A 23863-nucleotide genomic window follows, 5' to 3' on the forward strand; every position below is an offset into this window, starting at 1 on the left:
ATTTTATGTTCATATTTCCCACCTTTTATTAACAAGCCTGCAGTTTGACTTTTGAATGATCTAACAATCCTTAACATTCTACAGAACACCAGCCAAACGCTTTCTAAATTTTACCCAATCACAGACTCTAAAAAGCAACATATAGAATCTATTTTAAAAAACTAAACATCGAAGCAATTTATTCTTGCTTTGTTTGGGTAAATTCAATACCATATATTTTGTGTAAAAATAACTAAATAAAAAAAAGATACACACTATACAATCTAATGGTTCTTAGTATGTTATACAAAAATTACAGCTTTCCTATTGGCCCCTGACATCCTTTATTTGTATAATAACTCACCATCAATGTGGAATCTTGCCTACCAGACCTACTTTCTCTTGGGTAGTTGGCAATGTTTCGTATAATTGTGCACTGCCTGGCCACAGTGTTGTAGGTGATAAGTGCAAAAGTTCCCTGATTTTATTTTATTTATGAGGATGTGCAAAATTCCTTTAGTGATTGCTGTTATTGATTGCTGATTCTATTTTATGTCTACAAAATTTGACAAATAAACATTTTACACACAAAAACATAAAACACAAAAGGACTTTTACTCACAGAAACACAACAGTTTTTAAAAGTCTTTTACACATAAATGTCTTAAAGTGGTTTTAAAGTGTAACAATTTAAAAGTGAAAATATTTGATTTTATGTGAAATAAAGTGAAAATAATTGATTTTATGTGATGTAAAGTGAAAATAATTGATTTTATGTGATGTAATGTGAAAATATTCATAGATTTTAAGTAATGTAAAGTGAAAATATTATGAATAAAAATTGTATTTGTGGAAAAAATAAATAAATAAATAAATAAATAAATAGGTGCAAGTTGCCAGTTTCACTGAACTGTGAATAGTGAATGGTCTATGAACTCTTAACATTCTACAGTGCTCATCTTGACACCAGCCCAATTTGCCATGGTGCACTGGGTTGTGTCCATTCTACTCATTCTATGATCCATACAGTGTGCTGATGATGGTGATAGTGTGTGCGTGTGTGAGTGTGTGTGTGAGAAAGAGAAAGAGTGAGAGTGTGTGTAATGAAGTGGATAAGATTTCCTGCTCTAATTCAATTAAGCCCTTACAGAAATCTCCTCTTGCTTTTCTAAATGGTGTTAGACAAAAATATCGTCGCTGTCAGAACAAAGCCTCTTCTCCAAAACAGCAGCTTTTTACAGCAGAAGGAAAAACACCTTTACTTTCAATGGAAAAAGTCAGAATAAAAGAACTAAATGCAGGCTGTCCTTATTCAAAAAGCTCAGAACAACTCAGAACAGCATGAGTGGGAGGAGCTAAACAGTTGTAAGCCTGTTTACATCTGGCATTAACATGCGCTGTTGGTAGGGATGCATCGAAATGAACATTTCTGGCTGAAATTAAATAAAATTAAACATATTTTGTCAGAATATCAAAAACAGAACAGGATTTTAAAGCAGATGTTCATTAAAAGACCACTAAGGATGATATTTTCAGTAGTAAATCAGATATTAAAGGAAACAGGTTGAGTTTAAGCACTGGCAGCTCTTGTCAGCAGAGCTGTAGGCAGTATTTTCTTACTAGAACTGTACAGTACACCACGGAAATCTGCGTGGGATTAACCTCAGAATCTTCCCATTGACGATCATTCCTCTAGTCCCATTTCCACACTCAGGGCCTCAAACAGTGTGCTGCAGTTATGGCAACAGGAGAGCTGGCAAGCAGGTAATCACTGAGCTTCAGTATGGTTGCTAACCATAGCAAGGTAATTAATCAACACCACATAGTGTAGACGGGAATTTTGGACACTGCAAATTAATGTGGCTGTGTGTTAATCTGGCAACCTTCGTGACCTTCACCTCTGGGGCAAAAAAGCCTCTATACAGTGTTTGGAAATTGGACTCCCACACACTTGATCTCAATTATTACTGATTGTTCCTTTAAATTTGCCACTATATGAATTGAAAAAAACATACATACTTCAAAAGTTTGGGGGCTTTAGTTACCCAGAACTACAGTTAAATTACAGCTAACCATAAACTAAGAATAAACAGTAAAATACGAGAAACACAAACACTGTAAAGTTCCTATATTGCAGTAAATAAAGCACAGTGAATGGTAACTTGCTCTTACAGCCTACAACACTATAGGCAAGCAGTCAACCATTACATCAAACATATCTTGGTACCCAAGGTAAAATAGCCCTGGCAGTTGGTAAGGGAGGTAAGAACACACCCATTATGTAAATAAAGGATGTCAGGGGCCAACAGGAAAGATGTAGCTTTTGTGAAACAAAGAGGGTTTTTTCCCAAAAAGAATTAAAAAAGAAAATCCTTTTTTTTTATAACCTAAATGTAATCCTTTCAGACCCTATCTCAGTTTTGCCTTCAGTGGTAGAAAAAAAAAACACTAGAAGAAAAGAAGACTACTAATTCTATTATAAAATCTATACAGCAAATGAATCCAATTAACCAAAAGATGTAATATATAATATTATATGTAATATATAACATGTTTTTTTTTATTTCCATTTTTTTCGGAAGCCTGTGTGTAATATTTTATATTTCATATTGACCTTTTTTATTTCATGACCCATCCTTAAACAGTAAAGAAAACATGATTAAAAAGTGTTATAATTCACAATAAAGTAGTAAAAAAAAATTAATGCTACTTTGCCCAGATGGCTCTAGTAATACTGTTTTTTTTCTTTCGGCCGAACAATGATGCACTCAGACAAATGTTTTTTTTTTTCAGTTGCCAAATATTCAGTGCATCCCTTGTTTTAGGTGATTGGAAGACAATTGTGTTTCAATTCTCCGCATAGGAAAACTACACATTGCAATCTGATATCTTAAACCACTTTCATTTAATAAAAAAAATGTAAAAAAAAAAAAAAAAAGGAAAAAAATATATATTATTATTAATTTGTGTGAAAAGAGTTTACACAATCCGGGCAACTTTAATTCAGATTCTATTCAGAATCAAAATGCATGTTAATGTCAGGTGTAAACAGGCTATTTTTGCAGCACAGTTTATATATATAGACTGTATGAACTGGGGAATCAACAGTACAAAAAAAAACAGGTATATAATACTGCTAGGCTGCTACTTCATAATATTTACAATATTACTGAACAGGCCCGTAGCCAGGGGGGATCGAAGGGTTCGTTCGATCCCCCCCATCCCCCACAACCCCCCCTCAGCCACCCCAACCCCCCCCCCCCCCCGCCTGCCCCCAGAGTAGTGACGAGTAAGAAAAATTGTTAATGTTTCTCTTTACACATTTTGTTCAGACTGTTTTACACCAATCCAGTAGGTGGCGGCAATTCCCCCATTTCTGTTCTTAGCTTGTGGAAAGAATAAGAATCAGGGGAAAGTTACTTGAGAAAATGGGTAAAAAAGAAGACAAGGAGCGAAAACGGAAGAAAACGGCGGTAACATTATTACTAATATTGGTGACTTGTTCAAAAAAAGGCCCAAAATCGGTAAGTTGCTGAGTGCAGGGCTTCTATTTCTTTACAACTCCCCTGCGTTAAAAGTGCCGGGCTCGGCTTAGCCCAATAGTATATTGTACATGTAACACCGGATTATTACTGTTATTATTGCGATAACTCCAAAGTCTGGATTTTAGTTGATTTTTAAGAAATGTAGGTTAAGTGACAATAACATTCAGTCACTCACTTTGCAATTCTGACGATCAAGCTAGGGTGTATTTTACTCTCAACATGCCTGTTGCTCCTAAGGCCATATATAAAATACAGTATAGAGGTGTAAAAAGGGGGTTAACCTCTTAACACGCCCTGGCCCGCCGGCGGGCCAGAAAAATATCATATTTAATATCTGGCTGTGTTTATGAATACTTATAGGTTCAATGTAGACACCCAATATGCCATTTTAAAGCTTTTCAGTTATCTAGCCTATTTAGCCATATCTCATTTCAGAAAATAAACATATGGGGCAAAATATGCCTGGTTTATGAAAGTTATGAAATATTATTTTCATATTTACGTTTTTCGTACGTCCATATTTGATCGAATGCGGACATGTTATACACCATTCAAACCGTCTGCCCCTCCGGATTACGGAACTGTGTTTAGAGTTTAAATCTGCTTGTGTTTCGCTTTGTGTTTACCTCAGGACACTCCAGACACACACCCAACCCCCTCCAGCGCTTCCCCCACACTCTTACCTTCAAAACGCAATCCAGTCACCAGTAATTCTCACATATATCCAAACAGTGCTTGAAATAATTTGAGGCAGAAAAAAATAATATCAACTTTAACGCGTTATTAAAAGCGGATTATTGGTCGCTCCACGAATCCACGCATATCTAATGAATCAGCAGACCCTCACAGACCAGACGGTATGCAAATGAGCTCTGTCAGCCAATCAGGCGCCGAGTTCGGCGAGCTGAAGGGGGGGGTTGTGGGGGCAACGAAGTCCCAGCACAGTTATAGGAAGATTTTAATAAGACAGAACACTTCAATTTATATTATTATTAATTCATGTTTAAGTTTTAATGACCATACCGATAGTGTTCCTAATGAAGTAATTCTTATCTATTTATGTCAATAGTAGAGAGATAGACAATAAAGGACAGCAACATCAGAGACAGACAATGGAGGGCAGCAACAGAGACAATGGAACAAAGCAACAGACAACTGAGGTGAGCAACAGAGACAGACAATGAAGTCACATCACAGATGTAGGAAGTTTGAGTAACACTTACATTTATATCAAATTTATGTTAACAGTGGGGAGCAACAGACGAACAAATAAGGACAGCAACAACAGATTCACAACAAACTTATAATAAATGAAATATGTCTAAATTAAAAGGTTTGAAGTGTGCTCGTGTATTTAGGGGTCATTGGAGTAGAGAGCCAAATGAAGTCCACTTTTGGGGGAAAAAGATCCCCCCCCATCACAATGCTGGCTACGGGCCTGCTGAACCCCACGGTTCCCTGTGTGAGGTAATATAATGTAATAACTACCATGACCAGACTGCCCTACCTTACTAAATGTAATTACAGAGCCTGTGCTGGGTAAGAGTTAACAGAGTTACTGTGATAACAGCCTCTCATGACAGTAAAAAAACTAATTTACACTCATGAATTAATTGATTTACACAAACACACAGCAAGACACTAGTATTCCCAGACATATAAGCTTAACTGAGCTTTTACACATGGTAAGTGTAATAAAAACGCATTTAATGTAGATCTAGCTTAGATTAGAGTAGCTGGTTGAAGGTGCTCAGTGCTCAGTGAATGTGCTAAATATATTGCTTTAGTATGTTTAAACACATACACACATATGCATACGGATAATACACTATTAATCGGCATATATATATATATAATATATAATATATATTATAAAATGAGCATAATGACTTTGGTTTTGCTATACCATTAAAAATTATTTATGTAGGAACAGATTTATTAAATAATAAATTATACAAAGGAATAAATTTACAATGATTTGTATTCTACATCAAAAGTCTTGGCTTGTTCGATGTCATGCAGTGTCAAATAGGAATAGAACTGGGATTATAGGAATAACAATATTTATTATATTTAAGTCCATGTTCTTTATAAGCGGGAATTTATTGGGGTTTTTTTTTCAATTACACTATAATTATAATTATAAACAACAAAAAACAGAGGTGTGCCCTTCTAACCCCTCAGAGAAGGTGTGACAATAAATGCATGTAAATAATTACATAATTTTTAATCAGGACATATACATCATATATAGTAAGAATAAAAGAATAAAACTAAAATAAAAAACAGCAGCTAATTTAAAGCATTAGTCTGTGTTTTTTTAGTTGCTACAGGATTCTTATCTGACTGACAGCGGTTTTATCCAATCAAAGCTTTTTAAAATGGTGACTGCGTGCCCCTTCTCCTGATTTTGAGAAGGGTGTAGTAATGAGTCTAATAGCAAAGTCGAAGCAAGTCTAACCAATCAGATTCATGATTTTAACTACGGCTGTCTAACCCCTTCTCAGCGCTGTGGTGAAGGTGTTATGCGTTGCTGAATCATAAACCAAGCTCATGCTGGATTAATTCAATAGTTAACTAACTATAATGGAATTGGGGCTGCAAATGAGACTTTGCAAATGAGATATTGTGTCATATTATATTAAAAAGCCTTTTAAAAAGCTGTCCTTCAATGTGAAACTAATTCACAATAATAGGCCGCCTGACTGGTGAGTTTTTGTGTGTACTTAATATTTTTAAGCAGATGTTTATTACTGGCTGCCCTGGTGTACTGTAGGCATACAAATGAGTGATCTTTGTTGAACGGTTGCAAATTAAGCATTTGTTGTTGTGGTCTATTGTATACTTTTGTTGTTTGTAGCTGTATTTGTGGGCTGTTGGTGTGTTAAGTTAATACAACTAAGTCAAGAGAGAGAATATGTAGTTATTTTAATATTTATCTATATGTTGGTCGGCCGGCGGCAGGGTAGGGCGAGATGGGGGGGGGGGGGGGGCGGTTCCAGAAGGGGTACCCTCTATATTCACTGCACGCCATTGCAAAAAACAACGAAAACGTTCCCAATAAAGGATTGTAAATTTATAGTAATTCACTGTGAAGATTAAAGCATATTACTTTAAAATAAGAATAGTAATTTACTGTAAACATTTTACATGCAAAAAATTTTAAATACTCAAAAAAATGAGTATTACCTATTTTTAGGGTAGTGATCACACCCATTATGCTTATATACCCAAAAAGGATGTCAGTGGCCAATACAAAACATGAAGTTTTTGTGTTAGATTTTTTTTTCAAGTGGGTCTCAGCTCTTCAATTAAGGTAATATTTACAAAAAAATTAAAAGTTAAAATTGAGTAAACTCTATCCAAGCAAAGTGAGTGCAAATTGCTGCTTTACGTTTTTTATTAAGTAGATTCTATATGTTAATTAATTAAATTCAAATATTAGGTAACATTTAGGAAGATTTTGTTTGTGGTAGATTTTATGTGTTTTGCCTGGTGTTCGTCTGCTGGCAACTTTTATGGAGATGCGTATTTCATTATTTCTTATATATTATTCAGAGATACTGATTTTTGGGTTTTCATTGGGTATAATCCATAATCATCAACAATAAAGGAAAAACACGCTTAAAATAGATCACTCTGTGTGTAATACATCTATATATAATATATCAGTTTTACTTTTTAAACTGAATTACTGAAATAACTCTTGTGAAGATATGTAGGTATTGTTACACCCATACTCATATACTAAACATACAGCAAAAATATATTAAAATATGAGTTTTTCCACATCTTGTGAGATGTAAATATAAAAATATGAAGAGATGGATATGCCCTGAATTGATGATCCATCCTGAACATTATGCTAATCACTGTAAATTTAACACAGTGTTTTTTTAACATGTCAAAATGTGCTTGTGTCGAGCCTCAGCTGTGATTAGTTCTTTTTTTCAACCTTGTTCCCTCTTTTTTTTCTGTACCCAAAAAAAAAAAAAAAAAAAAGTGTGTTTGACTCCCACTCTTTTAGTCGGTGGCATTTGCTAAAAGTCCTGCTGACATTTCCTTTCTTTCCTCTCCCTCTCTCTCCATGCCCACTTCTATTCATTCCCCTGCTTTCTATAGGGTAAAACCAACACAGCCTCTTTTAGTCTGGCTCTCTTCTCTTTTTTTTCCCTCTCTCTTCTCTTGCCTCCCCCTGTCTGTTTATGCCTTGCTCTTTGATTTTTTTTTCCCTCTTTCATTCTCTCTCTCCCTCTCTCAGTAGTTCATCAAATTCTTTCTGTGCGGAAAGGCAGTGGAGTATTGGTAACAGCAGAAGTGACAGTAATACTAATATGAGCCTATGAGCCTCATTGCGTCTCTGACCAGCACCACGAAACTTCACACTTTCACTTCAAAGCGCTTTGCTCGGTTCCCTCTGCGCCGCGTTAGCCGCGATCATCTGGCCAGATAAAACAGTCTTGGACACGAACACTTTACCCCAGCATGCGCTCTGACAATGCGATGACCTTGGTTAGTGCTCCAAATAAAATACTCAAAACTATATATATATATATATATATATATATATATATATATATATATATATATATATATATATATAACAGAGAGAGAGAAAGAAAGAGAGAGAGAGAGAGAGAGAGAGAAAGAGAGAGGCCTAAAGAGAGACCTGAGGCCAGAAATAAAAAGACAATCAAATAGAGAGAAACAGAGAGACAACAGGGAGCAAAAAACACCAAACAAAACAGAGAAATGAGGAAAGAAAACACAAAGAGAGAGAGCAAATGAGCAGGGAAGAAAGAGGCAGAGCATAGAGAGATCAAGGAGAAAACAGAGAGACCAAACTAGAGACAGAGATAAAATCAGAGACCAAAAGAGAGAGAGAAAGAGAGAGAGAGAGAGAGAGAGAGAGAGAGAGAGAGAGCCTAGATTAATACAGAAAGATCTGAAGAAATACAGAGAACAATCCAAAGATACCAAAATGAAAGACAAAACAGAAGACAGAGAGAAAGCCAGGGAGACCAAAAGAGACAGACGCCAGAAAGACCAAAAGAGAGGCAGAGAAAAAGACAGAGAGGCCAAATGAAAGACTAAAAAAAAGCTAGAGAAAGCAAAAGAGAGACCGAAAGAAAGTCAGAGAGACCAAACGAAAGACCAAAAGAAGGCCAGAGAGACCAAAAGAAAGACTAAGAGAAAGCCAGAGAGAGAAATAGAGACAGAGGCCAGTAAGACCAAAAGAAAGACAAAGAGAAAGACAGAGAGACTAATAGAGACAGAGGCCAGTAAAACCAAAAGAAAGACAAAGAGAAAGACAGAGAGACCTAAAGAGACAGAGTCCAGAGAGAGAGCAAAAGAGAGACAAAGAGAAAACCAAAGAGACCTAAAGAGACAGAGGTCAGAGATACCAAAAGAGAGACACAGCCAGAGAGACCAAAAGTAAGACACAGAGAAAATCAAAGAGACCTGAAGAGGCAGAGCTCAAGAGACCAAAAGAGAGACAAAGCCAGAGAGACCTAAAGATACAGATGCCTGAGAGGCAAAAAGAGACAGAGGCCTAAAGAGACAGAGGCAAGAGAAACCTAAACAGACAAATCCCAGAGAGACCTAAAAAAGGGAAGGAGGCCAGAAAGACCAAAAGAGACAGACACCAGACCACAGAGGCCTAAAGAGACAGAGGCCGCAAAGACCAAAAGAGAGACAGAGGAAAAAGTCAGAGAACAAAAGAAAGACAGAGCGAAAACTAGAGAGACCAAAAGAGAGAAAAGCCCATTAAAGATCACAAGAATTCAAATACAACAGCAAGAGACAACAAAAGCAAGGGAACAAGCAGAAAACTCTGACCAACCAAGAGACAGAAAAAGCTTAACGCAGACTGAGCGACACAGATAAAGCCATTTAACAGCAGTACCTTGGCAGCCATGATCATGGAGGACCCCCCACGGATGCCCAGAATGGGGATGTGCGTCTGGGCTGAGATGAAGTCCAGGATCTGGGCGATGGCCTCCTGGTCGGTGTCATCTCCGAACACCACTCCCTGAAGCCAGTTGCGAGACATGAGGGCGCATATGCGGTTAATGATGCTCTTCGGGTCCGTTTCGTTCATGGTGACCAGTTCCACCTTAGGCGGCAGCGGCACGTGTAGGAAGTCCTCCTTCTCCACACCCTCGGCCAGAGTCACCTCGCTGGAGTTGCCCACCAGGATGACGGCGATGCTAAGGCCCTGCGCAAACTTGGGCGGCTGCGGCGCAGCCACTGGGCTAGCCGGCGCCGGAGGGTAGTGGGGCGGCCCGATGATGGAGTGGCCGCGGGTGCTGCTGCTCACGCCCCCGGCCCCGCCTCCGCCACCTGTGGCCCCGCCTCCTCCACCCCGCCGTGACTCGCAGGCTGGGAACAGCAGGAGGAGGAGTGAGAGAAGGAGGAGAGAGAAGCGAAGGCTGACAAGCATGGCGGACGAGTGAAGACGCAGTCCCTGAGGGAAAAGAGAGAGACACAGAGAAAGAGAGAGAGGTTAAAAATGAGACATATATGTCCTCTTTTCATGGTCAGCCATCAGTACTCATTGCTGGACAAGCTTTCTCAGAAAACATCAAGATCCTTCAGAGAATTCAGTCGGACACGCTGTCTAAGCCCCAAGCTGTCTTCATCCAAATCGCCACCTTATATCTTCAAAATAATGGGACATTTCTGTTGGACCATTTCTTGCAACAAGCTTTCCATTGTCTGACACAATGTATCAAGCAGCTGGCAGTTACAATGAGATGCAAATAAACAAAAATGCCCTCAAACAGTAAAGATAATGATAACTGTTCATTGATAAAATGCGAAAAATGTAGAATGCTTTATAACTCGGGAAACATTTGTCCTTGTCCTATATACACTGACATGCCAAAAGTTATTCAATAAGAACTAGCACCAAGTCCCATGACTTTTGCCATATCCCATAGAAGCCAAAGGACCCTGCACTGACCTGTGGTTGTGGTCTGGTAAGTGGAATAAATAAAGAATCTTAGTGCGTCATGTCATCGTGATCTAGGTGGGCTCTAGGTGCCTCTCCAAATTGTTGACACTGATTTGTAGAATGTTGTCAATTCAGCAGGTTGCCTTTCCAGGTGTTGTGCAGATTTGCGTCCTTGTAAGAAATTGACTCCTCTTTTTTAAGCATGCACATCATGCAACAGAATGAGTTTTACCCATATATGTATTTTACTTCCTTTTTGTAAATAAAAGTTATTCTACAGTTACAGTAGATATAGCAGTAACAATCTTAAGCAACCTTAAACACTGGCTCTTTTTCTTTCTCCGTTGTTTATTGTGTGATTACAGACTGCCTCAACTTCCTGTATTTGGTCTGAAAGCCTAAACCATCCAAAAAGTGCTTTGAAAATGAAACAGACCAACCAGATTACTCAGATTTGGACTGAGACCACCTCTTTTGGTAGGACCAAAATTTGTTCCTCTGTCCTTTTTGGACCAAACTGAAAAATCTGAAAGTCTGGATCAAACAAGGCAGGTTGGAACGCCAATTACCCCACCCAACCCCACTTATTAGGACTCTCAACCGACTTACTAGGACTCAGATACATGTGAAACCAGCCACCATCTCTTTTTAAACTGCTGGTGGCGCTGGGTAGTGACACAGCTCTAATACATCAGCTAACAGATGCCTGTGCCAATCAACATATCACTAGAAGTGATGAGGACAGAGAGGACCATCTAGATAGAGAGAGAAAAGAGAGAGAAAGTCTATTTGTGATGCTGTTGGATGTTTAACCATCAGGTTCTCATCTCACCCACCACAGATCAGCTGCCTACTGCCCAGAGTTTGCCATCTGCCTTGGACTTATTGCTCAATCTCCACTAACGATTACATTGAAGTTCATATGAACTCTAACTAGGAATTTTCTTTCTAGGAACTTCTTCCACTGCCAGTGTAGCCATTCATCTAAATATATTAGACCCATGTGAATGTATAATGTACTTTAACATTCATTTATTGAAGTTGTCTGACCAGAGGAGGATGGGTCCCCCGTCTATATTAGCCTTGATAGCACATGTGATAGTACAAGTGTACAAGTTACATGTGAGCCTTGGTTTCTCCTCCCAAGAGCTTTTCTTGCTTCTTTTGCTCAATGTTTTGTCTGGTTCTCTGTTCAGCGCTTATATTTCCATAAAGCTGCTTTGCAACAACATCAGTTGTAAAAAACATTATATGATTTGAACTGTGCTCGCTCAGACTCTGGCTGCTGATGGCAAGCGCCATGATCTGGGATGCATTTTGACTATATTCTTGCAATCTTCAACCTTGTTTTTTATGACAATCACAGTTGTTTTCTCACAGTGTCTTTGTCTGCAGAGTTCGGACAGCTTCCATGTGTGCGATGTGTCGGGTAAAGCCCTTGCGCAACATCTACAGTTGTCTGTTTTCTTCACAAATACGTACATCAATTGGACATCACCTTAGCGGAGCAAACACGGTTTTCTCAAGATGTATGCTAAAGCCTTTAGAGTCCTTATGCTAAATTTATTTTCTTTCTGTATTCCAACAATTAAAAGGATGCAATAAACAGGTTTCATTACTCTCAGCATTGAAGGGGTTAAATTATCTGAGATATACTGTATGCAGCTGAAAAAACACGACTGAAATAAATAAATTCAAACATTCTTTATAAGCCTCTAGAGTGAAAATTACCTCCAACGAGGAAAAGCAATCATTTTCCATGAGCCATTTCAGTAAAGCGCAACCTGAACGAGCGCAGGGCAATTATTTCCCATAAGCCATTTCAGCGAATCGCAAGTGTAATGAGTTGAGGCTACTGTGGCGCATTAACTCCCATAAAGTCACTGGTTAAGTTTAATGGGTTGGTGCGTTTACTTCTAAGGTGAAGGCGTGCCCTAGATGTGCATTTACGAAGGGCTTTTATTTTGTAATGCATTAATCATTGGTGTGAACTCGACCTTGGGTTTTCAGAGAGCGTGTGACGGTGTTGTAAAGGAACAGTGAAACAAACTCGGAGAGCCTGAGAGCTCTTAAAGAAATTGATTGTGAAACACAATGAGAAGATTCGTCAATTTACAAAGGACAGTGAGAACAGACATGGACCAGAGTGACAGACAGATGATGAAAGATAGCGACAGACTGAGAGATCGGGTGATGAGCAGAGGCAGGGAGTGTGTGTGTGTGTGTGTGTGTGTGTGTGTGTGTGTGTGTGTGTGTGTGTGTGTGTAGTACGCACTGAATGCGTTTAGACAGAATGACACACCAGTTGATTGATCAGCTGGCAGAAAGGATCTCTCACTCTAACATTTGTCACATGCTTGTTTTTTTTTTTTATTCAGTGTCAGAACGTGAGGTCATAAATACGTCCTATATGCATTAGAAAATAATATACGCTAAATATTTTACTTAATTGTTAGGGCTTCATAATAAAAGCCCCCAAGGCCAGATTGTATTAATGAAAATATGTATAGTAAGTAACCATAAAGAACACCCACTATTTTATTTTATAAACCAAACCAAACAGATGGAGAAAACGCTCTAAGTAACTGATCCGGATCATAGAAACCAACTACAGGTGTAGAAATCTTAAAAAAAAAAAAAGTTGATATGTTAATAATATAGTAAAAAAACTTTCCTCTGTCTAATTTATCATGCATTCTTTATTCCAGTGCCCCACGTTGGCTTTATCTCCCCTCAAACCTACAAGTATATACTAGTATTTTAATTTACACAACTAATATAAATATAATTGCATTTTACATTTCTTACATTCTTTCTTTTATTTGCATTTAAATATCCACTAAAAAACTTGCATTTTTAGAAGAACAAGTGCGATTAATCGCAGTTTATCATAGAATACTGTTGTGATTAATCTGATTAAATTTTTTAATTGTTTTACACCACTATTTAAAATACTTTCTTAGCATAAAGGTGTGAAGGTGTTTTATTTGGTTTAATTAATCACAGAGAATTCACTTAAGCTTATATATCCATTCATAAAACTGTAGTAACAGTAATATGTCACATATGCATATATATTCCAATATTTTACTGTTTTATAGTATACATAATACCAAACACAAACACACACACACCTCACCATTAAGGGTGGGCGATATGGCTCTAAAATAATATCACGATATTTCAGGGTATTTTTGCGATAACTATATACTTGGCGATATAGGAAAACTGAAATAATTCATTAATTTCAGGAATATAGTTTAATAGTATAACAGAATAATCATAATGTAGCAAAATAAATAATACAGCATAAAATAATATAATGCAGCAAAAAATACTGCAGAATATTTAGTGCATGCATATAAACTGCAAACTAAAACAATTATACAATAAATACACAGTATTTCACAGTAAATAATAGACTACTTTTAAGACAGAACAGCCCTATTATCACGATATGAATTTTTAATATCACGAAATTCTGCGTCACGATATATTGTATACGATATAATATTGCCCACCCCTACTCACCGTACCACATACACACACATAAACAGTCCCTAACTGATATCAAATGCATCTATTGACCCCTTTCCAATAAGAATCCACCCTCTGACTCTCTTTCTTTCTATCTCCCCATCTCTTTCTCCCTTGTTTACTCCTCTATTCATTCCCCTCTCGTTCCTCTCCCTCGCTTAGCCCTCTCTCCATCTTCTTTCATTCCTTTTGAAGTGCCTGAAGAGATCTCGTTATTGTTTACTGCCATTCTCATTAGCAGCAATGCGGAGAGAGACAAACACTTAGTCACTACCAAATGTGCAGAGCGCGCGAGTGTGTGTGTGTGTGTGTCTCATAAATCAAAACTGGTCACAAATGCAACTGGGGTATGTGTGTGTGTGTGTGTGTGCTCTTGATTTTGTGGAGATTTCTGAGAAATACACACTTCTGTCCATCATCACAGAGTCTGGTGCTTTTCACAGCTCAGCCTGGCCAAGAACCGCCTTCCTCTTTGACAGGAAGAGGCCGTTTGTCTAACATGCAGAGCGGCCAATCACAATCTGCTGTGTTATATAGCGTACTCTTAAAAACAAAGGTGCTACAGTTCAGTCACAGGTACAGAAATGTGTGAGCGTGAAGATTCTTCGCATTTACCTTTAAAGGGTTCTAGATATTTACACATCTAATACAAACAGGTTTTTGTGAAACCAAAGTGGATCTTCTATGATGTTACAAGAGCCGACTTATCGTTATTTGTTATATCAGTCCAAAATGAATGGGGGTTACTACTAGAACTCCACCCACTAGATCAGTGGTTTTGGTTGAGAACCTCAGACAGTATACAACTGGATTAGCCAGCAGACTTTGTCTGAGGGAGGGATCTGTACCTGCTGTCCATGAGTTTTGTGTTTCAGTCTCAGTTAAGCATGAACTAGTTTGTTTTTTGTGTGTTGCTATGTAGTAAAACCACAAGCTAACACTTGTGGCGTGTGGCAAACTCTCTGCGTAAACATGCTGTGGCTAGCAACAGCTTTTGCATTTGCATAAAAGTGGAGCAAATCAACTAAAGACTTTAACGGGACATAATATACATTACCTCTTTGTACACATGTTAAAATAATCCCACCAGGTCTCTTCTTGTCAGTTTCAGGCTCTTCCAGAATGAGCCGTTTAAGGGCTCTGTCACTTTTATGCAAATGCAAATGCAAAAGCTGTTGCTAGCCACAGCATGTTTACGCAGAGAGTTTGCCACACGCCACAAGTGTTAGCTTGTGGTTTTACTACATAGCAACACACAAAAAACAAACTAGTTCATGCTTAACTGAGACGGAAACACAAAATTCATGGACAGCAGGTACAGATCCCTCCCTCAGACAAAGTCTGCTGGCTAATCCAGTTGTATACTGTCTGAGGTTCTCAACCAAAACAACTGATCTAGTGGGTGGAGCTCTAGTAGTTGGGTTTAATGGGTGAGAGGTGGTGCCAGGATGGTTCTATGCAGGTTTCCTTGTTTCGACGTCATAATAAGGGAGCATCCAAACGTCTCAAAGAAGCATATGATTCCTGACACTTTAAAATTTTATAACTGACTCACAGAAAATGGATGCATTGGAATGTTTATAGGGGCAGTTGAGACCCAAACAGAAAGTTTTGCATAATATGTTTCTTTTAAAACATTTTGGAAAGTAGAACTAAGTATTTTGCTAAAAAAAAATACAGAAAATTAACATTTATATGTTAATTTTCACTTCTTGTTTTTGTGTATGATCTAAACTTTTCTTAAAAACAGAAGGGTGGTTTTACTCTGTTGTTAAATATATATGGAATTGTGGATGTAGTGTAATTTTATTCCTGTAGTTACGTAGTACATATTAGAGATGTAAGAAAATGTTATTAGTATAGTATTGTGTTGTATTGCAATACTTGGTTTGGCAGTACTAGCATGTAAAGATTGGTGTCAGAAGTGGTTTAATTTGAGTTGTATTTAAACCCCAACCACTAGAGGACAGTATTATATTCTGTCATTAGTTTTCTTTGCAATGATTGGATAAAAAGTAAAAACTATATATATATATTTTTTACAAATATTTTCCTTATATCACATTGCTTACATATTGCTATATACTTATATTGTACTAACACATTTTATATATATATACATATATATATATATATGTGTGTGTGTGTGTGTGTGTGTGTGTGTGTGTGTGTGTGTGTGTGTGTGTGTGCGCATTAGTGTTTGCTGACAGTATCTATCCCTCGCACTGATGGCGTTTCTCTTAAGGGGCTGACACTGTGGCATTAAGGGGAAGAACATGAGCCAGGCCCTGCTGAAAAACATGACGAGCGCTCTGGGGAGGATAGAGGGGGAGAGGAGGGAAAAAAAAAGAAGAAGAAGAAGAAGAAGAAGCAGAAGAAGAGAAGGAGAAGCGGGGGATTACTCTGAAAGAAAGGCGGCTCTTACAGGGCTAATTATTGGAGGTTTGTCAGCGCTAATTGCAGGTACACATGCTAATTGTGAATGCGCTCACTTGTGTTGAGACGAACGACTGGAGCGAGGGAGGAGAATGAGTGGGAGGAAAAGAACGAAGGGAGGGAGAGAACAGAAAGGCTAGGAAAGAATGAAATAAGCATGTGCAGAGTATTAAAAAAGGGAGAAGAAAGATGAGAAATAAGAAACTGAGAAGATGAATAAAGATGAAGAATCTTAAAGGGCAAAAAAATGTATATTAAGACGAGAAAGGAAGAAAAGAGGAGAGAGAAAGAGAAAGAGAGAGAGAGAGAATAAAGGAAATGTAAAAGAATTGAAATAATTACACCAAGGCAGGTGGGATGAAAAGACAATGCTGAACGAAAGAAAAAGGCGGTGACAGTTGCGGCAGATGGAAGGTGACGAGAGAAAAAGTGAAGGAATTGAGAAAGAGAGAGAGAGAGAGAAAGTGCTGGAGGATGACAGAAGAAAGAGAAGAGCGGCAGTGGAGAGATGCGCCGCTCGCTTTTGCCTTTCAGTTTAGCAGCGCTTGGTATCCATAGCAACTATTCAAATGAGCCATCCTCCACACACGCACACACACACACACACACTCACACACACACTCCCTCACAGAAGAAGACTTGACTGTATTGATACAGCCATGCAGTTCTATAACAGCCTTACATTTCATAGCAACACACACCCACTGGAACCAGTAGCTACTGGAATGAGACCAGTTCAGTGATGTTATCAGATTACAGTGCATTACTCCAACTGACGATGAAGAACGGAGAGGAATTCATGATCTCTGAAGCTCGAGCACACACACACGCACACACACACACACACACACAAAACGCACACACACACACACACAAAACACACACACAGACACACAGACACATAGACACACACAGCACTCCTACACATTTTCTTATAAAAGGCTGTGAGCCCCATGATGTCGCATGTTGCATGAATTCCTGCTGGTGTGACGACGGAACTCAGCATCTTGTCGGATTCCAGTCCACACACATATATATGCGCTGGTACACGCAAGCACACGTGCCTCACGCAAGCTCACGCAAAAAATAGATGTACATACAAGCACACAAACACACAAAAGCTCACGCAAGCATAGACGTACACACAAACACAAAAGCTCATGTAAGAATAGATGTGCACATAAGAACACAAAAGCTCACGCAAGCACATGTAAACATGGATGTACACACAAGCACACGCAAGTAAAGATTTTTACGTAAGCACACAAAAGCACACACAAGTATAAATGTACACAAAAGCTCACGCAAGAACAGATGTACACACAAAAGCTCACGCAAAAATAGATCTATACAACAGTACACAAAAGCTCACGCAAGAATAGATGTACACACAAAAGCTCACGCAAAAATAGATCTATACAACAGTACACAAAAGATCACGCAAGCATAAAATAGATGTACACACAAACGCTCACACAAGCACAGATGTACACAAAAGCTCACGCAAATATAGATGTACACATGTACACATAAGCACACAAAAGCTCATGCAATAGATGTACACACAAATGCTCACACAAGCATAGATGTACACAAAAGCTCACGCAAGCATAGATTTACACGCAAGCACACGCAAGCATAGATTTTCAGACAAGCACATGTAAGCATTGATGTACACACAAGCACATGCAAGCATAGATTTTCACGCAATCATAGATTTTCACGCAAGCACACGCAAGCAAAGATTTTCACGCAAGCACATGCAAGCATAGATTTTCACGCAAGCACACGCAAGCACAGATGTAAACACATGCACACGCAAGCATAGATTTTCACGCAAGCATAGATTTTTACACAAGCGCCACGCAAGCATAGACTTTCAAGCAAGCATAGATTTTTACACAAGCACACGCAAGCATTGATGTACTCAAAAGCTCACGCAAGCATAGATGTACACTAAAGCACACGCAAGCATAGATTTTCACACAAGCACACGCAAGCATTGATGTACTCAAAAATTCACGCAAGCATTGATGTACACACAAGCACACGCACGCATTGATGTACTCAAAAACTCACGCAAGCATTGATGTACACACAAGCACACGCACGCATTGATGTACTCAAAAGCACACGCAAGCACATGTTAGTATAGATTTTCATGTAAGCACACAAAAGCACAATTTTTGGTTCTTCAAACATTTAAGCATTTCTTGACGTTCTTAAAATATTTTTATTTGCATATTTTAAATATTCTGCAATGTCAGTAAATACTAGTTTATGCTCAAAAATGATATGTTTCTTCAGAAAGTGTTTTTTCATAAGCACTGAGGATTTGTGACGAGCCGTGCCTCTCCGTATATGAATCCTATAGTATACAGAAGATGTGAAATATGCCTATGGAAGAAGCTGAGTGGCAGGGTCACTGTATCACTGTTCTGAATTCAGATCACACTGAGCTGTATTTTTACATAAAAGCTTACTCTGCTGCTGCTGTCATGTAGTGTGATGAACATGTTTGCGTATCTGAAGTCTGAAATCATAGAGGAAATATGTCTCACAGGTGACCAGAGAGCCCACCCGTCTTACAGATAGCAGATAACAGAGGAGATATCACATGCTTTCATCTCAGACAGGATTACTGAAATGCCCAATTAGCATCTCATCAGCCATTTTATCTCCAACAAGCGGCTTCATCAGACCATTACAACCAGCACTGATACACAGTTCTCCACTACCCACAGGTATCAAAATACATCGTACTGTGCAAACTACATAAATGATGTGGTTTATATATACAGTACCAGTCAAACGATTGGACACACATTATTTGAAAATGTTCTGCATTTCAGATTAATACTAAAGTCATGCAATCTATGATGAAAAACATATGGAATTATCAGTAAACAAAAAAAGTGTTAAACCAGAATATATATAGAATATTTTATATTTTAAGGCACCTCTTGCTTAGATGGCAGCTTTGCACATTTTGACATTTTCTCAGTCAGCTTTATGCGATGCTAGAAACAGAATAGCTCTATTTGAGTAATATTTGAATCCATATTATGGAAAGAACACCTCAACGAAGTAAAGGAAAAAAAAATCTTTAAGAAATAAAGGTCAGTCAATCCACTTTGAAACTATCCTCAAGTGCAGTCGCAAAGACCATCAAAAACATTATGATGAAACTGGCCCTCATCAGGACTGCCCCAGGAAAGGAAGAGCAAAAGTTACCTCTGTTGCACAGGATAAGTTCTTCAGAGTTAACAGCCTCAGAAACAGCAAGTTAAGAGCACCCCAGATAAGAGCACCTTATCTATATTCATATTTTTACATCTATATATTGGTTTATTAAACACTTTTTCAACAAGTTTTTCTATGTGATCTCTTGTGCGGTCCTTCATAGTCTGGATGACTTTGATATTTAGCTACAATCTAGGAAGTCTTAGAGAGCTCCTCTTTAAAAAAAAAAAAAGAAAAATTATATTTGATGCTGTGTATCAATAATATATTGCAATAACTATATTTTGTTCCACCCTTATACAGGAGTCGTTTATCTGGTAGGATGGACAATTCTTCATTACACTTTATGATACATGTACAATTTGCTGCTGTCACCTGACCTAAAAGGAGGACACTCTGTGTCTCCTGCACCTGCACGCCTACTTTGCTGTTTTCAGATGCTGATATTTTGTCATTTGCCTTCTTCTTTCACATATTGCCAGCACCACATTGCCATGGGAATACACCGCAAAAAATGAGATCTTAGCAAGTAAAATGATCAAATTTCAAGGCATTTTGCGACACTAATAAGGAAAAGGGTGTCACCATAATAAGCTAAGCTATATAAAAAAAAATTATTCTTATAAAAACATTATCTTTTAAAGTCAAATGAGTGCTGGGTTGTAATCTTCACAGATTTCACTCCTGAAAAGCGGATTTTTTGGGTAAGTAAAGCACTTGTTTATTTACAGTAAACTAAGATTTAAGGGCGATATTAGCTTGCGGTTCGTCCCACGTAGCTTGTTTTGACACAGTAAACATGCAGGCTACAGTCTAATGTATTCACCTCAAAAGAGCTAGCGCTTAGCGGGTAATGATAAGGCTGTTCCAGCAGTGCTAGCCAGGGTTAGCAGCAAACTACAGGAGGATAATACTCACAGATGAACTACGAAAGAGCTAGAGCTTAGCGGGTAATGATAAGATTGTTCCAGCAGTGCTAGCCGACTACAGGAGGATAATACTCGAAATACTGAAACACGAAAGAGCTAGAGCTTAGCACAGTTAGCGAGTAATGCTAATACTGCTTAAACCCTTAACTGAAACTCCTTTATTGAAGTGACTTGACTGCTTCTTACAACCTGACTGATAAAATTCATGAGTCATACATACAAGGCGCACTTGCGATTTTCACACTTATAGTGTGAGAAATACGGTACTTTTACCTTATTTTCAGTAATTTAAACACAAAATAAGCACAAAAAGTCCAAATTCAAGTTATTCTGATTAATGTGTACAAATTTAGGCCACAAAATAACGGATTTTTTCTTGATTTAAGCCTGACTTTACTCATTTTGAGATTTGTAATTGTTCATTTTAGGACATCATACTAAGAATAGATTTTGCCAGGTTTTTTTTTTTTTTGCTTAATTTAAGCTTTTCGGTCTCAGTTTACATATATATTTTTGCTCCACCCCTGCCATCCACACACAGCAAGTCCTGGGCCAATGACAGCACCTGCACGAAGACTTCAACCTACAATTATTGTTATCGATTGTTATCAAACTGTTAACAATCTAACAATTAAACTGTACTTTTGTCATTTTGCACACTTTTCTTCCGAGTCCGCCTGGTAGAACTACAAGTTCTCACAATACTTTGAAACGGTTGCACTTGGAGGCATGAAGAAGCTGCATTTGTGTGCTAAGCTGGGAGTTTCTGGAAGCCTATTTTAGATGAAAGCAAGCTGTTCCTTTCACGCTCTATTGGAGTCTATGGGAGATAGGGGTGCGTACATCCTATAATGCAGCTAACTTTTTTTTTTGCAAAGAAAAAAAACAACCAAGTACACAGATCAAGCATAACATTATGACCACCTCCTTTCTTAAAGGTCTCATTCCATCGTTTTTTTTTTTTCTTCATTCATTTTAAAATGCCTAGTTGTGGTCTTTAGTATGAATTAATGCCATGTGAGATGGTTTTTGTGGGGAAAAAAGGGCTCTGGTGATCTGGTATAATGGTATAATGCTGCTTTAGTCCGGTTGAGGAGTGTTTCTTTACAACATGTGTAATGCCCTGCTAAGTGCAGATCAGCCACTGACATAGAGTCTATGTAAAACGTGAAATTCACTGGAGATCCTTTGTAAACCTAGTTACTTAGACATGGAGGTGGGAAGTCCAGGTTCATAAAGGTCCATTTTAACTAGTGTAAAAAGAACTGTTCTAAACATACACCTCTACCTATCTCAACTGTACTTCGCTGGTGGTGTTCCATAGACAAATTCTAACTATTTGTTCCTTAGCTCTGAATTACTGGTAAAACATATTTCACTGATGTGTTATTTGCACAAATAACACAGGAATAATCTGCCATGATGTTCCTAGCACTGTTAGCTCCTATCTGATGAGACATGTTTGCTTCACCTCTGCCTGTGGGCGAGGCCATGAATTCACGGGTTGAGGTAGACACAGTGCTTTTCCTAAGCGACTCGATTTTCTGAACATTTTCTTTTACTAGCTGCTGCAGACAATGGAGGTTAAGAAACATGTTTCATGTGCAGCATCATATACAACTCAGAGAGACCTATAATATTTCACAAAGAACAAGAATAAAGTAAATTTTAGTGGAAAGACACCTTTAAGCTTCTACAGACAGCACTTCTAAAACTATAGGATACTATAGGATACACTATAATCACATACTGTAGTCCTGTATGTGTTTCTCTACATATTTTATTTTCACTTAGAGTGTTCATCAATGGCCTGGACCCAACAAGACCACTACAGAGCAGCTATTAATTGGGTGTTGGGTCATTCTCAGCAAACAACACACAAACAACTGTGCAGCAACAGCTAGACAAGTATGTCTGAGTGAACACTGAGTGGAATACAGTGTTTAAAAACTCCAGCAGCACTGCTACACAGTATCTAATCCAGAAGTGGACGTGTGGTTGTTCCATTGGGTCCTGGTTGGGGTACACAGAAGCTGGAAAGCTTGCTCTTCTGGTCAAATTAGCTACGTTTTTTTTTTTTGCTCCAGCTAATCTGTTTCTCTTAAGCTCCACAACATCCTTACTGGATACCCGCTGGGAGTCCATCAGTCCTTAAGTGCAAATAATAGTTTTGGACAATCACTGTCGTCTATTGTATATGTTCTCACACCCCTGCACTCACTCCCTGGTGGTGATGTCTTGTATCAGTGTCCCTTCATGTTCCAGTTGATGACACTCTCTTGATCGTCTCGGACATGTTAGCGCGGTGCCCGAGGCCTAATTTCAGCTGATTGGCTGGAGATGAGAGACCGGTTCCAGCACCGAGACCTAATTGGCTGCAGATGAGAGAATGGCCTAGGTCCTGGGGCGTCATTGGCTAGAATCCTGAAAGACGGCCCAAGGGGGGACTGGGCTTGTCCATTAGAGTTGGCCAAGATGACATTTACAAACAGTATTGATCTAAAGACCAGCCGGACCGGCTGACTACGAGCACATACACACTCACACACACACACACACACACGCTTATACACACACACACAATCAGGCCAGGCCAACGCTGACGGAATTAACCAGATCGCGGCCATATGCCAATGTGTCTCCCTAAGTAATCAAGCATTTTGAGCCATGTAATCTGTTGAGCTGTTTGTGTGTGTGAACAGAGAGGGAGGACTATGCTAGTGTCCAGACGTGATAAGCGTGTGTCATCAAACGTCAGCAGCAAGGATTACGTGACCATTTTTTTTTGGTCAACAATGCGATTATTGACCTTGAAGGTTAAAATGTTCTGAAAATGCAGAATGAAAAAAAAGTGTTTAGTTTATACACTGACATGACAAAAAGACAGAAAGTAGTGAGGTGGTATCTTGTGCATGAGGTTGAAAACTCTCCAACATGCTCATGGCAAGGAAATGTGAATCAGAGTTAATAGCAAAGAGTTTAGATAAAGTCTGAAAGTGGGTACCAGATGGAATACAACAAATACGATATTTAAGAATGTATTCACACTAGCCTTTTTTTCAGATCTAGGGGCACTTTCTCTGCACTTATATACTGACATGACGAAAGACAGGAAGTTGTGAGGTGGTATCTTGTGAGTAAGGTTGAACACTATCCAACATGCTCATGGCAAGGCAACGCAAATAAGTGTAAATAATTAGAGGTTGAATAAGACCTGATAGTGGGTGCCAGATGGA

General features: G+C 38.5%; 1 protein-coding gene across 3 annotated transcripts in view; it reads right to left on the reverse strand.

Moving 5' to 3' along the window:
* Positions 1-23863, reverse strand: part of grin2bb (glutamate receptor, ionotropic, N-methyl D-aspartate 2B, genome duplicate b) — a 205338-nt gene that overhangs the window by 157264 nt on the left and 24211 nt on the right. For all 3 annotated transcript variants that reach the window (XM_049469740.1, XM_049469742.1, XM_049469741.1), the window contains exon 3: positions 9433-9993. In XM_049469740.1, coding sequence (XP_049325697.1) covers positions 9433-9993 — 561 coding nt within the window. The remainder of the gene's footprint in view (positions 1-9432; positions 9994-23863) is intronic.

This window comes from Astyanax mexicanus, chromosome 21, assembly GCF_023375975.1.
Source record: "Astyanax mexicanus isolate ESR-SI-001 chromosome 21, AstMex3_surface, whole genome shotgun sequence".
Taxonomy (NCBI): Eukaryota; Metazoa; Chordata; class Actinopteri; order Characiformes; family Acestrorhamphidae; genus Astyanax; species Astyanax mexicanus.